Here is a 22664-nt window from a genome sequence, read left to right on the forward strand (position 1 = left end):
TTAAATGCAGGGCCTGGCAAGAGCCAGTGTGTGCTGCACTGAAGGTGCTGGGGCTGCCCTATCTCCCAGGAGGTGGTGGGGCCAGCGAAGACTTTTCTTCCAAACATGTCAGAGTCAAGGGAGAGCCTTTAAGAGGACAACTGCTCTACTCCCTGGCGCAGAGACCCCCCAACTCAGAGGAGGAGGGGCAATCCCAGATCACCCAGTGAGCCAAGCTGGCCAGACCACCACCACTGGCTTTAGGGGTATCCCTTGCCCACGACTGCCACCAGAGTGAACCAGATGCTGGGGTCCCCTTGATAAAGGACAGTGTCCACTCCGGACTCAGGGTCACCCCTGTAACATCACACAGCTGAATGGAGACACGAGTCAGGCTTAAAATAGCTAAATAAATCTTTAATATTTCTAATTGCAAATGTACAGAAATTGCACAGCCACACAGAGTCTTAGAACACCAACAGCTTCCTCTGTACATTATTACATAGTTAAAAGTCGCAGCTGGAGGGAGGAGCTCCAGCCCAAACTCCAATGTTTGCATTTTTTCCTTTTCACATACTTACAAAAGAGGGGAGCTGGGACGCGGTGTGGGGGCTGGGGGCTTTGTGGCTGAGTGTGTAGAAAAGAGGGGCTGTTTCCCTGGACAGTCTGGCTCCCGCAGTTGTGCGGGGCACAAGGGGAGGTGTACTTGGGGCAGATGCTCTGGGGGACCGGGGCGTGTGGAGCTGTAGCCTCGGTCCTCCACACCCCCACTCTCTGGGCAGTTGGAAAGAGTCCTCACTGACATGAGGTTTGGCAGTTTCCATCACCCAGAACATGGAAGTTAAGCAAAAAAGTCAGTCAGGCCTCTGTGCTAGCGGGGAGGGCGTAGCTTTCTCCAGTAGAGGCTGAGTCTCAGTGACCAGGGGACCCCGGGGCTGTGTTTTTCCCCAGCAGGGACTGTCCTTCCCTCCAGGGCCTCTGGCAATCCCATCCCTGGCTGCAGGCAGGGCCCAGCTCCCGGGAACTCAGGTTCTCTGTGGCCCAGGCAGGAGCCCCTGTTGACTGGCCCAGTGAAAGCACCCCAGCAGCTGCTACCCAGACAGCAGCTGCAAAGCCAACACATAAATGCCACAGGTAGGGAAAACAACCCCTGCAGACCTCAAGCCTCTTCCTCCTGCCCAATACTGTTCTCTAGATTCAGAAATAAAATAAAACCCTTGGGAAAGCAGCAGTCCCGGCCAGCCCTCGGCAGCACCAGGACCAAAGGATATGTACAACCATTAGGTGAGATAGTTACATTACAGTCAAACACCAAGAACATTTACAAAATCGGCAGACTTGCAATTAAGATAAAAATCTGTGAAGAGTCTGTACACTTTTACAGTTTTTGCACTAGGTAAATAAGGCTCTCGGCCTGAGAGCTCACCCACCCCTGCAAGGGCAGCTGGCACCGGCCACAGCGGGTGGCCTCCGAGCCCGCCTGTCCAGGCCCTGGGAGCCTCCCCGTATTGCTAAGGAGGCTCTGTCCGAGGTCACTCTACGAGGCAGCGGTGGGAGGGGGCTGGGGAGAGGAGGGCAGGGCTCACTGGGCAGTGGGAGGATGAGACTGGAGCCAGGCCCTGCCTGTGTGGTCACCCTGGTCTCAGGCACGAAGGCGCACGGGTGGGGACAAGACAGAGGAGTGGGGCAGGAAGGGGTGGGGGCAGGGCCTCTGCTCCTGCCTCCCATCTTCCTGTGGTCTGTGACCCCTGGTGGCCCAGCCCTCCCTCCACCAGCATCTGTCTCTAGCCTAACTGAATTATAGGTTACATCTAAGAGCCCCTTCCCAGAGCAGCTGCTGTCACCTGTCCCCGAGCTCAGGGTGGATACAGTATGGCTCTGGGCCACCTCTCCAGCACATCCACCCTTACGGTGGGGCCTCTGTGGCACATTCCAGCTGCACGGGCAGCGGGGTGGTTCCTGCAGCTCACCCTGCCTTGGTTCTGCTGGCAAAGGCCCCACTTCCACCCTTGTTACCCAGGGCCCTTGCTCGGAATCTGCAGGGGCTGGGAACAGACAGGGGCCAAGAGAGACCCAAGCTCCTGCTCATCTGTCTTGAAAGTGGGGGAGGGGCAGATAAGCTACGGAACAGCCTAGAGCTGAGGAAAACCTGCCCCAGCTGTGGGGTGCGCACCTCCCCTGTATGCAGCGCCTGGGTCCTTGGCCGGGGGCCGGGAAGGGTGAGGAGGAGGCCGGCCGCACACACGGGGCTGGGTGCAGGCTGCTGCTGTCTTGGAGAGGGAGCAAGTCTAACATCCTCCAGGGCCGCTATTTCCCATGCAGTGCGCACGCTCAACTTAAAAGGCCCCTGTGTTCCAGCAAGCGAGCAAGCGGGCTTTTGTTTCTAATGCATACTGTGAAAGGAAAAAAAATCACAGTTATCCACCTTCTCAGGGCCTGCAGGCGTTAGAATCTTTTTTTAAACCATCACTCAGAGAAAGGATCACCTTTTTTCTCAGGGTGAGCACCACGTGGCACTCCCTACAGGGCCACTGTGCCCTGGGTGTGCTGGGCCCCAGGAGAAGGCAGATACAGTGCTCAGAGCCATCTGGCCAGATCCACCCAGATCTTTGGCTTCTGGGAGCCCTAGAGCATCAGCCTGGGCCTGTGTGGGAAGTGTGGGAAGCTGTGGGTCCTCCCCACAGGGATAAGAGCTGACAAGAAAAAGCCATGGCCCTCACTGGGTCTATCTGGCAATACAACTAAGGCAGTGAAGAAGGTGGCAGGTGGCGCTCTGGGGACAGGTTCAGAGGGGGTGGGTGGGTAGGAATCCTCAGTTCCTCACAGCCAGGAAGGTCCCAATAGGCCGCATGCAGTGGCAGGTGCTTCGGATGGAGACAGGCAGGGGACACTGACCTCCTGCCCTGTGTCCTCCTATCTTCCTGCCTGCCAACCAATCCACCAAGTGCCAGGTCCCACAGGACAGGGCTTGGCTGCCAGGGAGTCCTGGGCCCCCCAAGGAGGCGAGGGGAAGCCACAGGTGTAGGCCCCTAGCCCTTGAATCCCCCCTCCAAGAAGCCCCCTCCCTGGCACGGATGTGGGGAACATGCACTCGGCCAGATCCAGGAGGACAAGGACACGCCACATTCAGGAACCAACAGACATATTTTTGGCAGGCCCCCTGCCCCACCAGGCTGTCCCCACTCCCCAGCGTGCAGTCTCTTCTGCCCGCACCCCACAGGGAGCGGCTGGTGACCTCGCCTCACGCTGCTTCAGTCTCTGGCGGCTCCCTCTGCGGCCACCTCCTGGACAGCGGCGGGGAGGGGAGACTCGGTCCCCTGACACCTGCGCTGGGGCTGCAACCGTGGGTGCCTCCCCAGGCCGAAACCCTGCCCTTGGCCACCATAGTCCCCCTCTCCTTGGGTAGCTTCCTCCCTCCTCAGGCAGGTTAACAATTGCTGCTGTTTCTGAACTCGCCGTTCTCAGTAATCTGCAATTTGGTGGGGTTGGTGGGGGAGATGCCGTTACGGGCTTGCATGCTGTACCTCTCTTTCAGCTGGGTCAGGGCGCTCATGAGGCGGGCATTGGCGGCATCCAGCGAGGCAATGCGCTTCTCCTGTGGACAACGGGGGTGTGAGTGGGGGTCATGGGACAGGCTCCTTAGGGGCCTCCTTAGGGCCATGTGTACTTACGACAAGCACTGGGATAGTGGGGAATGGGGTGGCCTGGAGATGACGGGGGCAGGCAGGCTCCAGGCTGCGAGCAGTTGGCAAGAGAAGGCGGGCAGAGGCCTCTGCAGCATCATGGACACAGCCTTGCTGCCTGCTTATCATCCCAAATGGAGCAGCTCTGGTGCTATCTATGGGCTGCCTAAGGCCCCTGGGGCCGGCACCCTTGCTCACATGTGTCTGCGTGACACACCAGAGGTCACAGCTCCTGGTCTATGCAGTTTACAGTCTGAGCAAGGCCCAGCCTACTCCTGGGCGAGTAAAAGAAAGTGGTGCAGCCCTGAGTAAAGGAGGCTGGAGCCAGACAGCCTTTCATGTTTCCCCTCAATGCAGCCTGGATGCCACAGCTGTGGACAAGAGTCCCTCTGCTCCCTCTGACCAGTCTGCCATCACTCCTAACCCCACCTCCCTCCTGGTAGCTTGACTCTTTGCTCAGCAGTCCTGGTGAAGGACAATACCCACCAAGAGCCCCCGCAGGGGAGGAGCTGTCTCTCTCCTTTCACAGCCTGTCCCAGTGAGCTTGTGGCCCACTAAGACCACAGGTCTGACTTCTCAGGGCAGAGATTCTGGTTTCTTATTCCCCTCAGTGTCTGCAGTGAGGTATGACTGAGGATGGAGAGGCTAAAGTCACCCCCTCCTAATCCCAGGCCCTTTAACTCTTGTGGCTGACCAAAGCGCCAGAGCCCCCACCTGGGCATCAATGATCTTCTGTTTGGAGTCCACAGCTGCTTGCATCTCTGCATGGTCCTTCTTCAGTTCTTCCTCCACGGACATCAATCTATAGCCAGAGACAGGGACAGTCAGGCTGGCCCTGGAGGCAGCAGAGGTGGGGAGGGTGTGGGAACAAGCCCATCAACCCCACGCAGAGCAGGGACACACTAGGAGACCCCTCCTTGGGTCACAGACTTGCCTCCCATACTTGCCTGGGACAGAGGCCTTCCAGCCAGCTCCCAGCAACTGACACTGCTGGGCCTCCTTCCTCACCTCCACATCCCACACTTGCTGCTCCTAAAGCCCCAGAGGCCCCTAGGCTGCCCCCTTCCCGATGTTCTTCTAGGAGCCAAAATGGGTGTTAGATCTTCAAAACCCCTAGAGCTAAGCAGGTGGTGGAATGATGAAGGCCCTGAAAAGCTCTAGAACTTTTTCCGCCCTGCCCCTGCCATCTTCACAAAGTTGTGCAGACTCTGCACTGGGCACTCGAGGTACCAAGATGAATGAACTCTAGTCCTTTTCCTCAAGGAATTCACAGGGCAGGAGGCACGAGTAACTAACTACACCCTGCATGGAGCAGCTGCTCTAGTGGAAAGCTCAGGTCCCTGGAACAAAGAGCAGAAAGCAGTGACCTTTCCTGGAGGGTGGGCTGGGAGGTGGCACATCGGTAGGAGACACCTGAAGGACCGGTGTGCAGGTAGGACAATGAGCAGAGGCTGGGGGACACCACCGGCAGAAGCTCAGTGGGCAGGAGGCTGGCTCCGTCCTGCTGCTCCCTCCCTGGGCGCCCCCTGGCCCCACCTGGCTGGCTCCTGAGACACTCTCACTGCTGGGCACCCCCACCTTCCCACTCTCCTTTGACTTTGGGATTCCACACTCTCTGGGTCTGCCTGTCTCAGACGCCTTGTCCTGTCTGCCCCTGGACATGGGGGTGCCACAGAGCTTTGGCCTCAGCATCCCTTCTCCTTGCTCCGCACACTCTTCTCAGATGAGCCCTCCACTCCCAAGGCTTCTCTCCATCCCTGCCCTCTTGACTCCTCCAGCCCAGAGCAGCCACCGCACCCTGGGCAAGCCCTTGGCCCACTTACAGCAGACACACAGGGAGCCACAGTGCTGGGGCCAGTTCTACACGGGACTGTAATGGGGGCAGCAGGGCAGCAGTTCAGGAAGCACTAACCAGGAGGAGTGGTGGCAGGGGGGGACCCTCGGGGCAGGTTCCCCAGTACAGGAAGGTACCACTCTGAGGAAAGCTTGTGCTGGGGGTGGGGTGTGGGGAGGGTATTAGGTTTGTTAAGGAAAATTAGATTGGAAGGAGACTGTATTTACCCTCGTCTTAAAAACAAATAGGGCCAGGAACATTGGCTCACGCCTATAATCTCAGCACTTTGGGAGGCCAAGGAGGGTGGATCACTTGAGGCTAGGAGTTCAAGACCAGCCTGGGTAACATGGCGAGACCCCCATCTCTTTATTAAAAATCAAACAAACCAGAAATCTGGACATAATACAGGCAGTGCAGTACAACAATTTCTAGGAGAATAGAAACCAACAAGGTGAGCCCAGCGAACGGTCTGGAAGCAGAGGGAAGGCAGAGTCAGCAGCCTCACTGAGCTGAGGAGACAGGCAGGTCAGGAAGGTCAAAGTGTGGGACTTGCAGGGCAGACAGCTAGAGAGGAGCAAGAGGCAGAGAGAAACTCCACACAGCTCCCAAGTGGGGGTTCCCCTTGTGTCTCTGACTGAATAATATCTGCATGCAGATGAGAAAATTACCAGGCTAGGCAAGAACCATCGGAAAGGAGAACACAAAACAATCCCAGAAGCAGTTCATATTGTACCAGCAAGAGTGGAGTGACGCACTAACACTGGGAATCACAGAGGACCGTGGAAGGAAACCCCCTCAGCAGCAGGGCACGTTAGGCCGAGACTAAAGGCTCTGCAGGACGCAGCCTAACAAAACTTAAAAGGAAACCCCGAGAGGATTGAACAGATTCCAAGTAACCTCACTGTCTCCCAGAACAAAGCCCCCAGAAAGGATTTAAAGGGACACAAAAACATTCAGCACCTAACTGTAAGATTCACAATGCCTGGCATCCAACCAAAATTAGTATACAGAGAGAAGCAGAAAAACTCGTAAGCAGGCGGAAAATAAATCAGTAAAAACAGACTCCGATGTCACAGATGATAGAATTAGATAAGGACATGAAAACAAGGTATCATAAATACATTCTACATGTTTCAGAAAATAGAAGTAAAAGCACAATGAGAATTAAAACTGATGGGATGTAAAGCAAAACGGAAATTCTAAGAGGTGAAAAATATAATTATCTGCAGTGAAAAAATACTGGATCAGATTAATAGCAGGTTACACACTGAAGAAAAAATAATTAGCAAACTTGAAGACATAGTCATAGAAACTATCAAAGACAAAAAACAGAAAAAAAATGAAGAAGATAACAGCATCAGTGAGATACAGGACAATATGAGTCAGCCTAATGCACGTGTGCTAGGAATCCCAGAGAAAGAAATGCGGGGAGGTGGGACTGCAGACATACAACCCAAGACCCAAGAAACTAGAAGAAAACCACACCAATGAACATCACAATCAAACTACTGACAACCAGTGATTTAAAAAAAAAGAAAAAAGTATCTTACAAATAGCCAGGGAAAACAGATACATAAAGTACAGAGGAACAAAGACAATGACAGACTCCCTGTCATTACAGCCTCAGGGTGAGGGCCAAATCCAGACCATTGCCTGTTTTTGTAAACAGCCTTCTCACATAAATAGTTCCGCTATAACAGCAGAGCTGAACAGTTGCAATAGAGCCATATGGCCTACAAAGCCTAAAATACTTTTGATCTGCTCCTTTGTAGAAAGTTTGCCAATCCCTGCCCTAGAGCAAAAAGGAGATATAGCTAATAAGTCGATAGGAGACAAAATGGAATCATAAAAAAATACTCAGTCCAAAAGAAGGCAGGAAAAAAAGAATAGATGGTAAAAATAGGAAACAAAGCAACAGATTTAAATATATCAATAATTACATTAAATGTAAATGGTTAAAACAATCCAATTAAAAGGCAGAAACATTTAGACAAAAGCAAGACCCAACAGTATGGTGCCTGTAAAACAAACTCACTTCATATATATAGATGGGTGTTATGCTCTGAACGTTTGTGTCACCCTCTAAATTCATACGTTGACACCTAACCCCCAAGGTGATTATCTTAATAGGTAGGGTTTTTGAGAGGTGATTACATCATATGGGCTTTGCTTTCAAAAATGGGATTAGTGCTTTTATATTATACAAGAAGCCCAAGGGAGCTTGTTCACACCCCCGACAATGTGAGAACATAGCAACAGGGCACTATGAAGCAGAGAGTCCTCATTATACCCTGAATCTGCTGGCATTTTGATGTTAGACTTCAGAAATGGGGACAATACATTTTCTGTTGTTTATAAATTACCCAGTCTAAGGTATCTTGTTATAGCAGCCTGAATGGACTAAGACAATGAGTTAAAGGCATGAGGATGAAAAAAGCTATACCATACTAACACAAATCAAAAGGAAGTTGGGGTGGCTACATTAATAGCAGACAAGGCAGATTTCATAGCAAAGAATATTCCAAGGGATAAAGAAGGTGATTTTATAATGACAGAGGTTAATTCAACAATAGTACATAAATAGCCTAAATGTGTATGCACCTAAGAATAGTTTCAGTGTATATAAAGGAAACACCAGTTGGAATGAAGGGAGAAATAGAAAAGCCAGTAAGGATATGGAATACTTGAACACTATCTACTTAATTGGCACTTACATTAAGGAGGAAATATTCCAGGATTGGTTAGTAGAAACGAACGTGTTAAGCAAGTCTCTGAATTCAGAACATGCAAACATCAGACAATACAAACAATGTGGAGAAGGCATTTCTCCACATTTGAAAAGCATTTCCATTCTTGGAAACACACACAAGGTGAGCCAAGAACAGAGCTGGAGATCAAGTGAACAGCAGGTTTCTAATCACCCTGGTTTCACTCATGTTAACTATTTTATAATGAACAAAACTATAAGTAAATGAAGCAAACAACAGTCAGGAACAGAGAAACAGGTGGTCTAAATAGGAAGAATCCGGGAAGGCCTTATGCCATGGACAAAGCATGGAGTGGAGGCCTTCCTGGCTCTTGCACACCTGCTTGGTCTGTCCGGCTGATGGGGTCTTAGACCAGGCCAATGCAAACAAGACACACTGTCTGTCCTCCCGTGCTTGGTATTAGAAGGAAGTAAACTCCATGACTGGGACCCTGGGGTTGACTGCACTCCCTGCCTGACACCAAGGTAGGGATGCCCTACCCACAGGCAGAGACAGAGATGGAGGCCTCACCATGGGGCCTGACATAAGCCTTCAAAAAGATGAGAGTCAGCATTAAAACTTGCTGTTCCTCCAAAGCCCTTTCCCAGATAACCCAGGCTTAAAACTCAGGATATCAGACTGGCCCCCCCCCCCCACCCAAACCACTCAACAGTTCCCAGCTCAGTAACTGGCACCCTGATACGCCCACACCCAGACACTCTTGGTAGGAATCTGGGGGCTATGCTGTGTCTTCCACCTTCACCTACTGTACGTAACTGATACTCATTCCCACTTTTCTTACCCTGTATTGGATCCTCACTGTCTTTCCTGGCAACCCCCAATCCAGCTTCTCAGGATCCCTGAGAGTGCTAAGATGGCATGGCTCTATGTAGGGGCTCAGGCCCATTGGGAGCCAGCTGTCACTGGTCCAGCCTCATCACCAGCTTTGCATTCTGCGTGGGCTGCCCACCGTCTAGGCCACCTTCTACCTCCAAGCCTGTGCTCACGCTGCTCCCACTGCCACTCTCTTCCCTCCTCTCCACACTCAGCTCATCCTTTGAGGAGGCTCTCCCACCAGGGGCCTCCTTGAAGGCAGCGATGGCTTCCCTGCCTGTGCCTGTAGCCGGGCCAGACAGGTGTGGGCCCCACCTGCTGATGATGCCCTTCATCTGGATGTCCTTGTCCTCCTGCTGCCGCCGCAGCCGCTCCTCGCCCTCCTCCAGCCGTGCCTGGTACTCCAGCACCAGCTTCTGCGTCGTCTCCTCCTGGCACTTGAACAGGGTCTCATACTCCTCCAGCTTCTTGGTGGAGATTCGCAGCTTGTCCTGCAGCACCGCCAGGTCCTACCAGGAGAGCAGCATCCACGGGCACAGCACCCAGGACACAGAGAGCACAGCTTTGTCAGCCCGAGTGGGAGGAAGGGTAGGAGGAGCCCCACTTGGAAGGCCCCAGTGACTGTGACCTGCCCACTTCACATAGCAAAGAGATGCCCAAGGAGCCCAGCTGGTGGGGGCTGCAGCCAGACGTGTGCCTGTACCACACCAGGGGGTCTCCATTCCAAGCTCCCAGCTTGACCTGTATGGCTACGGCGGGGATGAAGACTCAAACCCAAATCCCAGGAGTAAGGGTGTAACTAGGGCTTTGAACTTTTTATGACAAAGGTTAAAGAACCCTTGGATATATGAAGGACGTGTGACAGCACCCTGAGAGGTGGGAGCTCTGCAGGAGGGGAAACTGAGGCCCAGACAAGGAGACCATGTCACATGAAGAGCGACTGACTAGCAGGGTAAGATCCCAGCTTCCCAGCCTCTGTTTGAATCTAAAGCCAGAGGGTGGCAGTGGCATGAGGAAATGGAGAGAGAGAGAATTGAAAGGCAGATGGTCCGGGCTTTGGATCTGCCTCAGTCCAGCACAGACCCCAACCATCAGGGAGGAACAGGGATGTGGACGAGGCTGGGAAGCAGCGTGGCTGCACAGAGGAGCCAGGTGCTCTGCGCTGAGTGAGGAAAGGCCAACACCAGGATTGAGAGGGGCCAGACGCCATGAGGACACAGGGATGCAAAGAGCCTGGAGTGAGGCCAGGCCTCCTCGCTCCCCAGCCAAACTCTGGCTCTGGGAGCACTGTGTCCCCTGTCCCCTGGTCCCCTTCACGTAACTATGGTGAAAGCAGGTGGATGTAGTGGACCAGGGATGGTGGTGGCAGCAGGATGCAGCATGGAGATGGGCCTCGCCTGAGGCCAGGGAGAAGTTCTGCCATTCTGACCCCAATGCCCTTGCTCAAGAGGCTGCCACAGGCTTTCCTGGGGCCCGGAGGGGCGAGAGCATCCAGAGGGGAGTGGAGAAGCGCCTGCCGATCTGGGGCCTGCGCTGGTTCCTCTGTCTACATGGACTGCAGCTGGCAGTAGGAGACAAAAACTACCCCCCGATCCAGAGCAGCTGCCACAGCTGGAAGGCTTGGGAGACCAACAAAGCATCTCCCTGCCCCAGCAGATGCTAGATGTGTGTGGCAGAGTGAGATTTTGATTTTTAGAATAGGTTCTTTTCCCAGGAGTGAGGAAGAAAACATCTCAATGGTAGCCTGACCCCACCCCCAACGCTGGTAACTGTTGTTTCTTTCCCAGGCCCTGGTGGAGACCAGAGTGGTGAAGAGCCAGGCCGTGGGCAGGCACAAGCCCCGGAGGCCAGGCTGGGGTGGCTCTCCCAGTCATCCTGGGGACCCATGCCTCTGCCTCCTCAGGTATTAGGCTCCCTCAGGGGGGCTCTATATGTCTCTTGGGCACCCTCAGCCCCTCAGCCCCTCAACCCCCAGGTCCTCAGGAAGCTCAGCTGCCTCAGTTGCCCCAGGCTAAGGAGCCTCCCCAGAGGTCCCAGGAGTCTGTATCTAAGACAATTCCCTGGTGATTCCAATCTGTAGATGGGAAGCCTCAGGTCTAAAGCTGCTAATCCATTCCTCTTGTTACTTTTCTTCCAGACCCCACTGACTACTATCCTCACAGGGAACAAGGGCTCAGAGGGGACGAGCCCTTCACAAGGACACAAGCACCCACTGCTGGGGGACCTGGAGGAGAGACTCCTACCAGCTGCTCCCGGGAGGCAGCCCCGCCCTGCCCCGAGCTGCCAGGGTCCAGCTTTACCTTTTCTGCTTGGCTGAGCTCGTCCTTACTCCTTAGCCTATCCCTGTGGGGGGGGTCTGGGCCCAGGCCCTCGTCTTCTAACAACTGCGCGTTCATGGTCAAGAGCCAAGCGGCTGTGCGGTCCAGGGCATTGGGGCTCACGGGTGAAGGGCCCTACAACGAAACACAGCTGTGAGGGGCTGGAGGGAGGCGGAAGGCAAGCAGGAGGGACATTAGTGGCCCAGGTGAGCCACAAGGACAAGCAGCTCTGGGACATGGTGGGGAGGGAAGGGTCCTCCAGCTGACTGAGCACCTACAGAGGCAGTCCCCACCCAGGAACTCTGTCTCTCAGACAGTAGCCGATGCCAGAGCCAACAGGTGTCAGGTGGCCTCCTGAGCACCACCCTCTGCTGCCAAGGGGAGAGTGACCCTGCCACTAGGGGCACCGGGGCAGGCTGAGCTGAGAGGAGGACAGGGCCAGGCTGGGCTGTCAGCTCAAGGCACCTCCACTCCAGACACCGCCTGCAGCCTTTGGGTGACAGGGCCATCCATGCTCCAGGTAGTTGTGCCTGGAGGTCTGTCCAGCCTGTGAAAACATTTTGGGAGGGGAGTGTGGGGCCAGAGTAGGGCAGGATGACTCCTACTTTGGGTGGGGGCTTCGACAGGCTTGGAACTGAAGATGAATGCACTCTCTCTGACCCCAGCCTGCCCCTAGGGGCACTGACAGAGGGGCCTGGAGTTCCCCAAGGCTGCAGTGTCCCTGGTTCACAGGATTCAGGAAGAAGCCAGGGGGAGGGGGCGGTGGTGCATGTGGCAGGCTGGTGGGATGGGATGGCAGCTGGGTGCGGGCGGAGGTGAAATGACCGAGAGGAGGAGGATGGTATGGGGTATGACAGCCCAGCTGGGCCCAAGTGCCCAGCCCTGCCCTCTGACTAGTGGCACTGACCTGCTTGTGCACTGACCGTGGCTTCAGTTCTGGGCTGTCCCCCTTGGAGGAAGAGGACTGCTGCCTCAGGCGGGTACTGGGGCCTGCCCAATCAGGTGAGGCCGACGCCAGGGTTCCGCTTGAGGGTCTTGGGTACTGCAGGGTGCCCAGCAGGTTGGGGGGCGTCCGGCCGCGGGGGGCAGGAGGTGGCGGCGGGGTGGGGCGGAGGCTGGTCGATCCTCCTCTGGGGGCCAGCACTGTTCTGCCGTGGCACCGTGGGCTGCCCGCCTTTTTCAGTCAGTGACATCTGTCGCCGTGCCAGCTCACCGGGCCGCCGAGCCAGCTCCTCCGCGGCAGTGCTGAAACTTCCCAGCTTGGCAGCGGCCGCCAATTCCTCGCTGTTGCTGTGTGAGCTCAGGGAGCTGTGGCCCTCAGAGCCTGAGTCGCCAAGGCCGCGGGGTGACAGCGGCAGGCCAGCCGCCATCTGGTACACAGGGTTCTGGAAGGAGAGCGGTGCCAACAGCTGGGGCCGGCCTGGCGCGCCCTCGGAGGTGCCTGGTGTGGTTGGTGTCTGGCCTGCCCGCCGCACCGTGGCCAGCCCTGCCAGGCTCACTGGGGTTGCCCGGGCTGGCCACCCGGCCACCAGCTGAGCTGCAGGGGCCTGCCCATCTGTGGGGAGGACATCGGGGCCCACTGGGGAGCCTGCCTCCCCATCCAGCGCACGGGCATCCTGGAGGTCCACCATGGAGAGGCTCTTGCCACCGTTGGCCATCTGAAGATCAGGCTCGTTGGCTTCCGAGTAACTCGAGCTGCGGGCAGGTGAGGGCTGGACCCCGGAGGACCTTGTGACAAAAAACAAGTCCTTGTTTTCGGGGGTTGGAGACGGTAACCGGGTGAAATCTATCAGACTGCAGGGAGACAAGCACACACAGGGAAAGAAGGGGAAAAGAAGAACTGTGAGTGCAGCCAAGGCGGGTCCAAACCGACAGCACCCACCAACCTGCTGGGGCCTGGCAGCCCAAGCCAGCGCTGGGGAGATGGATGAGCTCAGGTAACAGGAGTGGGAGAATCCGGGGACCAGAGGCTGAGGCGGCTGCTCCTGCACAGAACCTCTTCTTTAGGGGCCAGCACTGCACATTTCAGGCCGCGCTGCCTGGAAGACCCCTTCCCTGTTCAGCTGCATCTTGGGACAATGGGTACTGGGGCCTGGCTTGCTCTGGAAAACTCCTCCTTAGCTAAGCCCTAAGCCACAACTCAGTGGCTCTCTGCTATCCACGGATCCTGCATTGAGAACTCCAACTTCAGAGTCACTGGGTTCCCTCTGCCTCTTCCCTCTTGTTCCTAATCAGACTGGTAACTGAAGTGGGGGCCCGGTGAAACCTCCTCTTGCCCAGCCTCCTGCTGCCGCTCCCTTGTTTGACTGGCAGGCGGGGGCTGGAGTTCCTGGCAAAAACAAGGAATGAGAGCAGGCTCCATGGAGAGCATGACTCGGTGGGAGGGCTGCACTTGCCCTGGCCTCCTCCTCACTCTACGCTTTTCTCTGGCCTCTCCCTGGCCCCTCCCCAGAAGCTAGCTCCTTTAGAAGAAAGCACAACTGTGGTGGGGGCCGGGGGGGCTTTGGAGAGAAGAATGTGGGTGGGGGGAACTGAAGGCAGCAAGGACTTGGGGGGGTTGATATGGCTTGGAATGAGGAATGGGTTGGCTTAGCCTCAGATGGCAAGGAAGTGCCACTCCCTGAGATGGGCAGCAGTAGCCACTCGGGGCTGCAATGCTCATGGGCCTTGGAGAGCTGGCTAGAGCAGCAGATGAGCCAGGAAAGATGGAGAGCAGTGGGAACCTGGCTGCCCAGGCCACACACCAGGTCAGTCTTTTCACAACTCACGGGCCCGGCTGCCTCTCAGCCTCTCAAGGGCTGTCCACCACACCCCCCACTTCAAACTCTTGGCCCGTGACTCTGCTTGGCTTCGCTTGGCACATTCACCGAACAGATCCAATGCAAGACTCAGCGGACCTGCATCTCTGACCCCTCCTGGGCTCCCCTAACCCCAGGTTCTTGATCTCAGCAGGTTCTTGATCTCAGCACCCTCCCCTGCTTAAAAGCCTGCCTTGCCACTGCCTCAGGGAGACCATACTCCCAACTCTGCTGCTGCAGCCACGGCCTCACATGCTGGTGTAAGAGGGATCCCCGGTGGGAGAGGGGAGAATAGGGGTGGAGCAGAAATGCTTCAACATGAACTGAAAGAAATGTCCCTATTTTGACTTAAACAAGAATGTTTTGCCTTCCAATCTGCCTCGTGTGTGTCTTATTTAGGCAAAGCAGACCCCAGGACTGGGTCTTAGCAACACTTTATGTTTTCTGGGGTTCCCAGCCTCCAAGCCTGGCAGAGCCACCGAACTCCTATTGAAAACACCCCCAGCTAAACACCACTTCTGAAGATTCTGACTCAGGCTCAGGAAATACCAGGAACATGTGTATTTTTAACAAATATCAGGCGATCTGGAAATGCTGGGGGTTATTTGGGACCAGTAATTATTCTTTGACACATCATGTCTTTGCTTGTGCTTGTCCCTCTACCTAGAATCCCTTTTCCACCAATGGAAATGATACTTTTCTTAGAACATTAAAAAAGAAAAGAAAAGAAAAGAAAAAAACTATAGCATCATCTCCTCTAGGAAGGCTTCCCTGATTATTCCCAAATGGAGGTTCACCACTTAGGACCTGTACAACTCAAGTCTTGCCAAGTTTGTTTTATAAACACTATGTAGGCATTCTCTTTCCCCATCTGAGATTACAGGTGGGCTGTGCCTAGTCTGCACACACACCCACCACACCCAACATGCCTGGCAGCTCTTACCCGGAAAGATCATTCTCGATCACCATCTTCTGCAGCCCAGCTGAGATGCTGCTGCTGCCAGAGCCCGGTGTGGAGGCCAGGTCGTTGGTCCCTGGCAGCTGCCCACTACCTGGGGTGCTCAGCGCTGTGTGGACATCCCTCAGGATCCGAGGCAGGGGTCCCAGTTTGGACACTATGCTCTGCAAAGGCACAGCAAGAGGCAGGCGTGACCTCCTGGGACCACACAGGTAGGCTATATGTGCTGCAGCCACTGTGGCTGAAAACCACTGCGGAGCCTGTCAGAAGTGCAGATCCCCACCTGCCGCCAGTCAGAGCTGCTGGGTCTGGGACGGGGGTGAGCCCAGGAATCGGTAAATCTACGTTTTTAACCAGCTCCCAGATATTTCTGGGGCAGGAGTAGGAGGCCCACAGGGGGAGATGCTGACCTAGTGCAAGCCTCTCCTTCAGTGTGCCCTGCCCTGATGCCTCCGCAGAGAGGAAAGCACGCATAGAATCCCAGCATTTCCATACCTCCACCTCTCCATCCAGAGGCTTCTGTGACAGCCCCTCTCACATCACCTACTCCATGGGATAGGCTGGGGCCTGACCCACTTTGGCACCTGAGCACCAGTGGAGATGGTCCAGGCACCCCCAGGTGCTGGTCAGGCAGAAGGCAGAGCCTAAACCCATCTGAACCTTGCTGGCACGCTTTAGAGGACTTGAGGGGCAGAGGATTCTAGGCTATGGGGACACTGCCTTCACCTGTTTATGCACAAGCTTCCACAGAGGTCTCTGTGAGAAAACAAAGTGTGAAAACTCATGCAGGCAATAGAGCACACAATTGAGAGGCAAACAGTTGTGTTTCAAATCCCTGTTGCACCCTATCACTGGTGTGACAATACCAATCACCTTCTATTCTTCCTGCCTGGTTGTGCAGATACGTGGACAGAACAGGGGGAAGGTAAGTGGTGGCAGTGACAGTGACTGGTGTTGGCTGCAGTTCAGGGACTGGAACCGGTGGAAAGGAGGGTCTCGACCCTCATTTCCATTTCTCCCTCCTGTGTCTCTCACAGCCAAAGGCAAGTGGATACAAATGAGCAAAAATGATGGCCTCTGATTGCAACAGCACCTATTTCTAGTGAAAAGTCAGGACTAACCTAAGTGTCCATCAACAGGGCACTGGTGAAATACACAGCATTCATATGATGCAGTCATTATAAAGCCCCTGGCAGTGGTGCAGATTGCACTGACAAGCAAAGAGGCCCACAATAGAGTGGTAAGAAATGCACACAGCAGCATACACAGTACGTTCTTGCTTTAAAACAAACTGAAAAAGGGAAAGAGCTCTATGTGTGTGCGCCTGCATGTTTGTGCGTGCTTACACATGCACAGATCGCGTCCAGGAGGCTGCATACCAGTGCTCTGAGCGGTCACCTCTAGGGAATGGGACCAGGAGGCATGAAGGGCCTTCCAGGCCAGTTTCAGCACCTTACAAAAGTAAGGTGGTCCCTTGGAGCCCTAGAAAGCAACAGATATTTGGGAAGAAGTTCCTGGTAGACCCAGCCCTTAAGTCCAAGAACTAACTGCTCACTATGTGGGCTGAGGCTGGGGGTCAGTGAAGTCTCAGGCTAGGGAGGGTTCACTTCAGGTGACTGCAGCAGTGTCAGAGGTGTCTAGGGAGTAACCTTGTCAACAGATGGTCAAGGGCCATCCTAGAAAGGTTTCCAACTTCCTGGTGGACAAGTGGAGGTACAGGGTCCTGAGTCATCTTCTTCATACAGGTGAATTCACGATCCAATTTTATTTCTCACATGCTCTGGCAGGCAGCACAGAGGCGCTTGTCCACTAAAGGCTGAGTGCATGCGGAACACCCCAGCCCTAGTACCCAGAGTGGGGCTGCCTTGGCAGATACTGCCAAGTGAACACAGCATTTGCCCACAGAGAAAAGGGGCCCACAGATCCCCAGTGTGTTCTGACAGGACCTGGCCTGGAGCCCTGGGCTCCTGGTATGCAGTTAGCTCCTGATCATGCCACATGGCGAATTCTCTGCCCTCCATGGTTACTCTGGAAGGGGGAACACTAAAAGCCTGATGGTAGCTTTTGGCCCCACCTCCGCCCCACAGCCACAGGCACCTGCTCCAGCTGGCTGATGGCCTCCCAGAGCAGTGAGTGCAGGCTGGAGAGCTCGCGGCCCAAGTCGATGTAGCCCTCGAAGCCAGCTGTGTTGGAGAGGGTCTCGGGGTTGGAGATCTCCAGCAGGAAGCGCTGCATGTTGGTCCACTCATGCTCTAGGAACTGGTTCATGAAGGACATGTACTCCTCCTTGCTGCCGAATCTGGACAGAGGGTAGCTGGGTGAGCACTCTGGGCCCAGGCAGGCCCTGCCCAGGAACTCCCTCCACTGGGACACCACCACCCGCTTTCCCCACTGTGGCCGGCTCCCACCCCACTCACTCCCCAAGTCAGCTGAATATCAGCTGAATATGCTTTGGCCCAGGTCACCAGGGCCCTCCTTGCTCATGGTAACAGTGACCCTTTTCTGAACCTTTTATCTCAGGACCTGGAATGTTCTGTGTCCCCCATACACTGCCTGTTAAGAGTGTCCTTCCACTTTTCCTCCAAGTTTCACTGTCCTGGTATGCAGATGATGTTCAATCCATGCTCAACCCAGGTCTCCCAATGAGCTTTCAGACATGTATTAATATATCCGCAGGCACCTCCCCCGGGAGTCCCTCCTACTTAGCCTGGCCACACCTGAAGTCATCACCATCACCCAAACCCATGCCCTCCTCCTGAGTTCCCTACCCTAAGTGGAGACCCCACTACCCATACAGATACCTGAGCCAGAACCTCTGGCAGTTGTCAACTCCTCCCTCTTCCTCGTTCCCAAATGGCATGGCCCGCTGATTTTGCCTTCTAATAACCCCTAACCTTGTCCCTTGCAGCCACTGCCTCCTGTACCCCTCCTCTCCCTGCCAATTTTCTGCCATTGTTGCTGGAACCACAGCTACACTCTCCTTTCAGGTCTTCTGGCTACCATCCAGCTCCCTGCAACCCATCTGCCCACCGCTGTCAGGGTGAGCTTTTCAGGGTCCAGAACAGAGGAAGGCCATCCTCTCTCTTGTTTAAAACTCTCTGGTGGCACCCACAGCCCTGTCTGGACTTCAGGTCCTTGCTGTCCTCTTAGGTCTCACTGCCAGCTTCTCCTGACCTGGCACAGCACATGGCCCTCCCTGGGATGTCTGGCCTCTGCTCCTCTTCCTTGAGATAATGAACGCCTCACTCTGACATGCAGTTGGGGGATCTTGTCACCCTGGAGGCTTTCCTGTCTCCTCTCCCAACAAGCTGAGCACCTTTCTAAGAGGCTCATGTGTGTCTGTCACTGCTCTCCTGCTTATTCCACACATCTCCCTGGCTGAAGTACTGAGCGCTACCAGGGCTGATTCATCTTGGTACCGTCAGAGCCCAGCACACAGATAGCCCCAGGATGGGGCTCAATCCACGCTTTGAGAATGAACAACAGTGAGATGACCCAGCCCTTCTACTTCTGCCCGCTTGCTCTAAGGATGCAGCCGAAAACACCAATAGTGCTTTATCAGCAAAGAAAGACATCCTGACAGCAGGACACCAGGACAGTGGTGCCCAACCCGAGTGTCTAAGCACAGGGAATGGGTTAAGGAAATATGGGCTGGTTGCCCTTGGAGGAATATTAGTCATTTATTTCAAAACAGGGCTTAATGAACGCTAAAGAATATGTGAGAATCCTTATAATAATACATTAATTCAAAAAAGCAGAAGGAAAAAAAAAGTCTCATGTTGCCACCTTTAAAAATCAAGAAACATACCAAAATGACATATACCTTGAGATGAAGGATAGAGTGTGGAGATTTTATTTTTTAAAAAGTGGGAAGGGGAAGGACTGAGGATTACAGGGACAAAACCAGGGCCTACTTATGGTCTCTGCCCAGCTTGGGGCAGAAACACCCCAGGGCTTGCCCTGTGGATGTCAGCCCTGCCCACTCTGCCTGGTGAGGGAGGAGGCACTCACTTGGCAAAGTTGGCCAGGTTCTGGGTGACCTTGGCGATGAGGGTGAGGGTGCGGGCAGTGCGGTCATCGGGGTACTCCTGCAGCAGGTTGAAGAGTGAGGGCGACATGATGGCTGGGCAGAGGAAGCGCAGGAAGAGGGAGGCGCTGATGAGCCGCTCACTGATGTCCGGCCGGCCGCGGCTGCTGCACTCCTGCCTCCACGAGGCAAACACCTCTTTCAACTCCCGTGGGAAGACGCTGTGCAGGGACAAACAAGGGTGGGCTTGGCCATCAGGCAGGGGCCCAGGACAGCAGGAACCCGCATTCCAACCGTGGCTCTACCCCACCAGCTGCGTGAGGTCAGCCCCGCTGTCTGAGCTCTGAGGACACAGCTGTCTGGGGAGAGCAGTCAGTACAGGGCGACTGAAGCAAGTGCCCAGGCAGTAGGAGTGGGGAGACCAGGTTCCCATCGGGCAGTGGGTTCTCAGCGAAGGGCCAGGCCGGTGGGATGGGAGGAGGCCTGAGGAGCTGGCTCTCCATCCTAACCGGAATTAACTGCCAAGGGCCAGTGCTGAACCGCCTATCCAGCTTCTGGTCTGGGCCCTCCCCACCTCTTCCCCAGTCTCTACTTCATTTTTCAACCCCAACAGCAGGCATCTGGGTCTAGGGGGAAGTGAGGAAAACAGGAATAGACCACTATTCCTTGGGTTCCCATCACTGGCTTTGAGACTCATTTCCTTTGCTTGAATGATGTCATAGGAATCTGGGATTTCCTACAAGCTCAGAAAGATCAACGAGATGGGACTACCCCTGAACACAGTGGGAGAACACAGACAGTGGGAGAACACAGCTCTCCATTCTCTAGATGGGGAGAGAAAGGGAGGTAGTGACTGCCCCAGGGTGATGGAGCGAGTGGGCAGAGCTGGCCCTAGACAATGGGGCTCCTGGTTCTACTGGGCATCTTGGCCTGCCGTGGTCAGGCCCACCTGGCCAACTTTTAAGTGGTTTTCCTATTTTTTTTTTCCCTAAAAGATACATCTCCCAGCCTGGGGCAGGCCAGGCCCCAGTGGTCCCTGAACTCAGTCTACACTTGGCTCTGCCATGACCTCAGGGTGATGTGACCAAGGCCCTAACCCTCCTGGAAGAATTCGGTTTTCTCTCCCTTAAACTGAGAACGAGACCTGCCCTGCCAAGCTCACAGAGCCATCGTAGGGCTAAAACCCCAAGGCTATAATAGGCTTGAAGAACTTGAAATTTCTTCCCCCACAGGCCCAGCAGCCTGCTCAGCACGCTCTCCCACAATGCATGCTGGCTGACCCATCAAGGGCACGCCTAGCAGGGAATGAAGGTGAGCCACCTTTAGCCGTGGCTCTCACAGTGCCTGGCACAGAACTGGACGGGGGCAGGTGCTGAGTGGTGACATCTATCAATGGCCTTGTCCAGAATGGAGAGGTGCCTCTGACAAATGCCAGAAAGAGGAAATGGAAAATCACAGTTCACAAATGTTTTCCCTGAGTCACATGCCCAGCCCCCCTGGGAAGAGGGGGGAAAGCATGGCCCAGCTGGGAATGGGAAGTGTGTTCCCAGAGTTCAAGGCCCTATAGTTGCTCTCCACCCCAAGCCCAAGGGTGTGGAAAGCTGCGCATTTGTGCCTATCTTGAGGGGCCCATTTGGCCCAGGTAAGCACCTTGTATAGCCCACGGGCTAAGGCCCTGGGTGCCCACTCTCCTGGCTTTGCCCATTCCCCCCGCCTTTTCTTGTCCTTGGGGAGCAGCAAACACTTCCCTGGCCCTCCTGTGTGCCCAGTTCTGAGCTGGTGGGCTCACCTTCCCCCAGGGTGCCCCAGCATTTGGAGGAAATGTTTCAGGCACAGGCACAACCCTATCCTGATGGGATCAGGGCTGCGACAGAGTGTACCCAGGTGTGTGGCCTTGCAGCAGGAAAGGCAGGAGTGTATGCAGGTCAAGGTGCAGGTGAGTGAGAGGCACACGTAACAAGGAGTGAGGTACGGCCAGGGAGGGAGTGGTGTCAGAAGAGGCTGCGGACGGAGGCTTGGGTGGGTGGGGGCTGTAAGCCCTGAGCTGGAGGGGAACACAGGTTAAACCTGGGCAGCTCCTCTGGGGTGAAAATGAACCCACTGCTTGGACTGACAGCAAGGCCCTCCCGGACAGTCCCATGTGCCACCACAGGAGGAGGCTGTACTCGGCACCAGGCTGGCTGGCCACCACACACATATACCACAGGAGCAAGCCGGTGGCCGTGAAGTCGGCCTTACCGCAAGTTTCTCCGGGACTGATTCTGGCCCTGCTGAGGGGCCTGTCTGAGCAGCCCACCACTGCATGCCCTGCTGCTTTCCAGAGACGGCAGAGCCTGCAGACCCCGCTGTACTTCAGTCTAGTCCTTTCTCTTTATTCTCTAGTCCTAGCAAGAGGCCTACCTGGTGCTCAGGCCCCCAATGTGCCCCTGCTGGACCCCATCACAAGACTGTGACATGAGCACCTCAGCTCCCAGGGACAGGTGAGGAGCCTCAGATGAAGCCATCCACCCACCCCAACTGGGGGGCCGCACAGGGCCTGTCAGTCTCACTCCCGCTGCAGCCCAAGCACCCACAACAGCCCCCAGCACATGAAGGGTGCTCTCTTATCACCAGAAACGGTGGACTGGTGTGTCCAGGTTCTTTCCACCACAAAGCCACAGCAATGTGCTAAACGCTGCCTCACCTGAGAGCTCAAAAGGGACTAGGCCAGGGGACTGGCAAGTCAGTACAACTCAGGGGCCAGGCAGCACTGGGCACACTGCAGGTGCCAGACACTGAAGGATGGGGAAGGTGACAGGGTGGGAGGCCTGGGCACTGCACTGACCAGTAGGAGTTGATGATCTTGCAGAAGGCCAGCTCGCCCCCCAGCCACATCTTGAGGTTGCCCTGGTAGCTCTGCGCGAGGGTCAGCCCGGCTGAGCACTTGGCTGGGATCCACCTCGCAGTTCGTCATCTGACTGTACCCAGTGCTTTGAGTATGGCCAAGTGGGCAGGGAGTGGGGAGTGAGGACCTGGCAGGCCCTGCCCACCCTCTGCCCTGCTGCTGGCCCACTTCCTACCTAGGGCGTCCTGCAGGTACTTCTGGCCCACTAGCTTGAGGTACTCCTCGATGGCCTTGGTGGCCAGTGTGTTCTCCCGGAAGATGAGGTGCTCGTTGTCCCCGCAGCGGTCCACCTCTGACATCATCAGGTCTGTCAGGAAGTCCTGAGGAGGCAGGAGGTAGGGAGAGCAGGACCTGAGCTGGCCTGGCATGGAGGCTCCTAGGATTCCAGACCTAGCCAGAGAAGCCCTGGCATTTTGAGGCCGCTCCATCACCAAGATGCAGGGGTCCCCGGGAGGAATAGTGTGCCCACCTTTAGGGGCTGCTGGGGAGTGTGGGCAGGGCAGGGGCCCCCAGCCAAGGTAGGAGCCTAGAACTGGTGACAGTAGAGCTGGGTCTACGGATGGAGGCAGCCTGAACAAGTGCATGCCACATGGAGCCACAAT

General features: G+C 55.3%; 1 protein-coding gene across 1 annotated transcript in view; it reads right to left on the reverse strand.

Annotated features, from left to right (window-relative positions):
• Window positions 1-375: 375 nt before the first annotated feature.
• Window positions 376-22664, reverse strand: part of DAB2IP (DAB2 interacting protein) — a 137279-nt gene continuing 114990 nt past the window's right edge. The window contains 12 exon segments of the mRNA XM_017884206.1: window positions 376-3574; window positions 4377-4464; window positions 9393-9586; window positions 11378-11530; window positions 12303-12504; window positions 12506-13189; window positions 15137-15315; window positions 17249-17450; window positions 19163-19399; window positions 22003-22103; window positions 22105-22147; window positions 22231-22382. Coding sequence (XP_017739695.1) covers window positions 3407-3574; window positions 4377-4464; window positions 9393-9586; window positions 11378-11530; window positions 12303-12504; window positions 12506-13189; window positions 15137-15315; window positions 17249-17450; window positions 19163-19399; window positions 22003-22103; window positions 22105-22147; window positions 22231-22382 — 2403 coding nt within the window. The 3' untranslated portion in view covers window positions 376-3406.

The sequence above is a fragment of the Rhinopithecus bieti genome, unplaced genomic scaffold (genome assembly GCF_001698545.2).
Source record: "Rhinopithecus bieti isolate Rb0 unplaced genomic scaffold, ASM169854v2 scaffold_13710, whole genome shotgun sequence".
In the NCBI taxonomy this organism is placed as follows: Eukaryota; Metazoa; Chordata; class Mammalia; order Primates; family Cercopithecidae; genus Rhinopithecus; species Rhinopithecus bieti.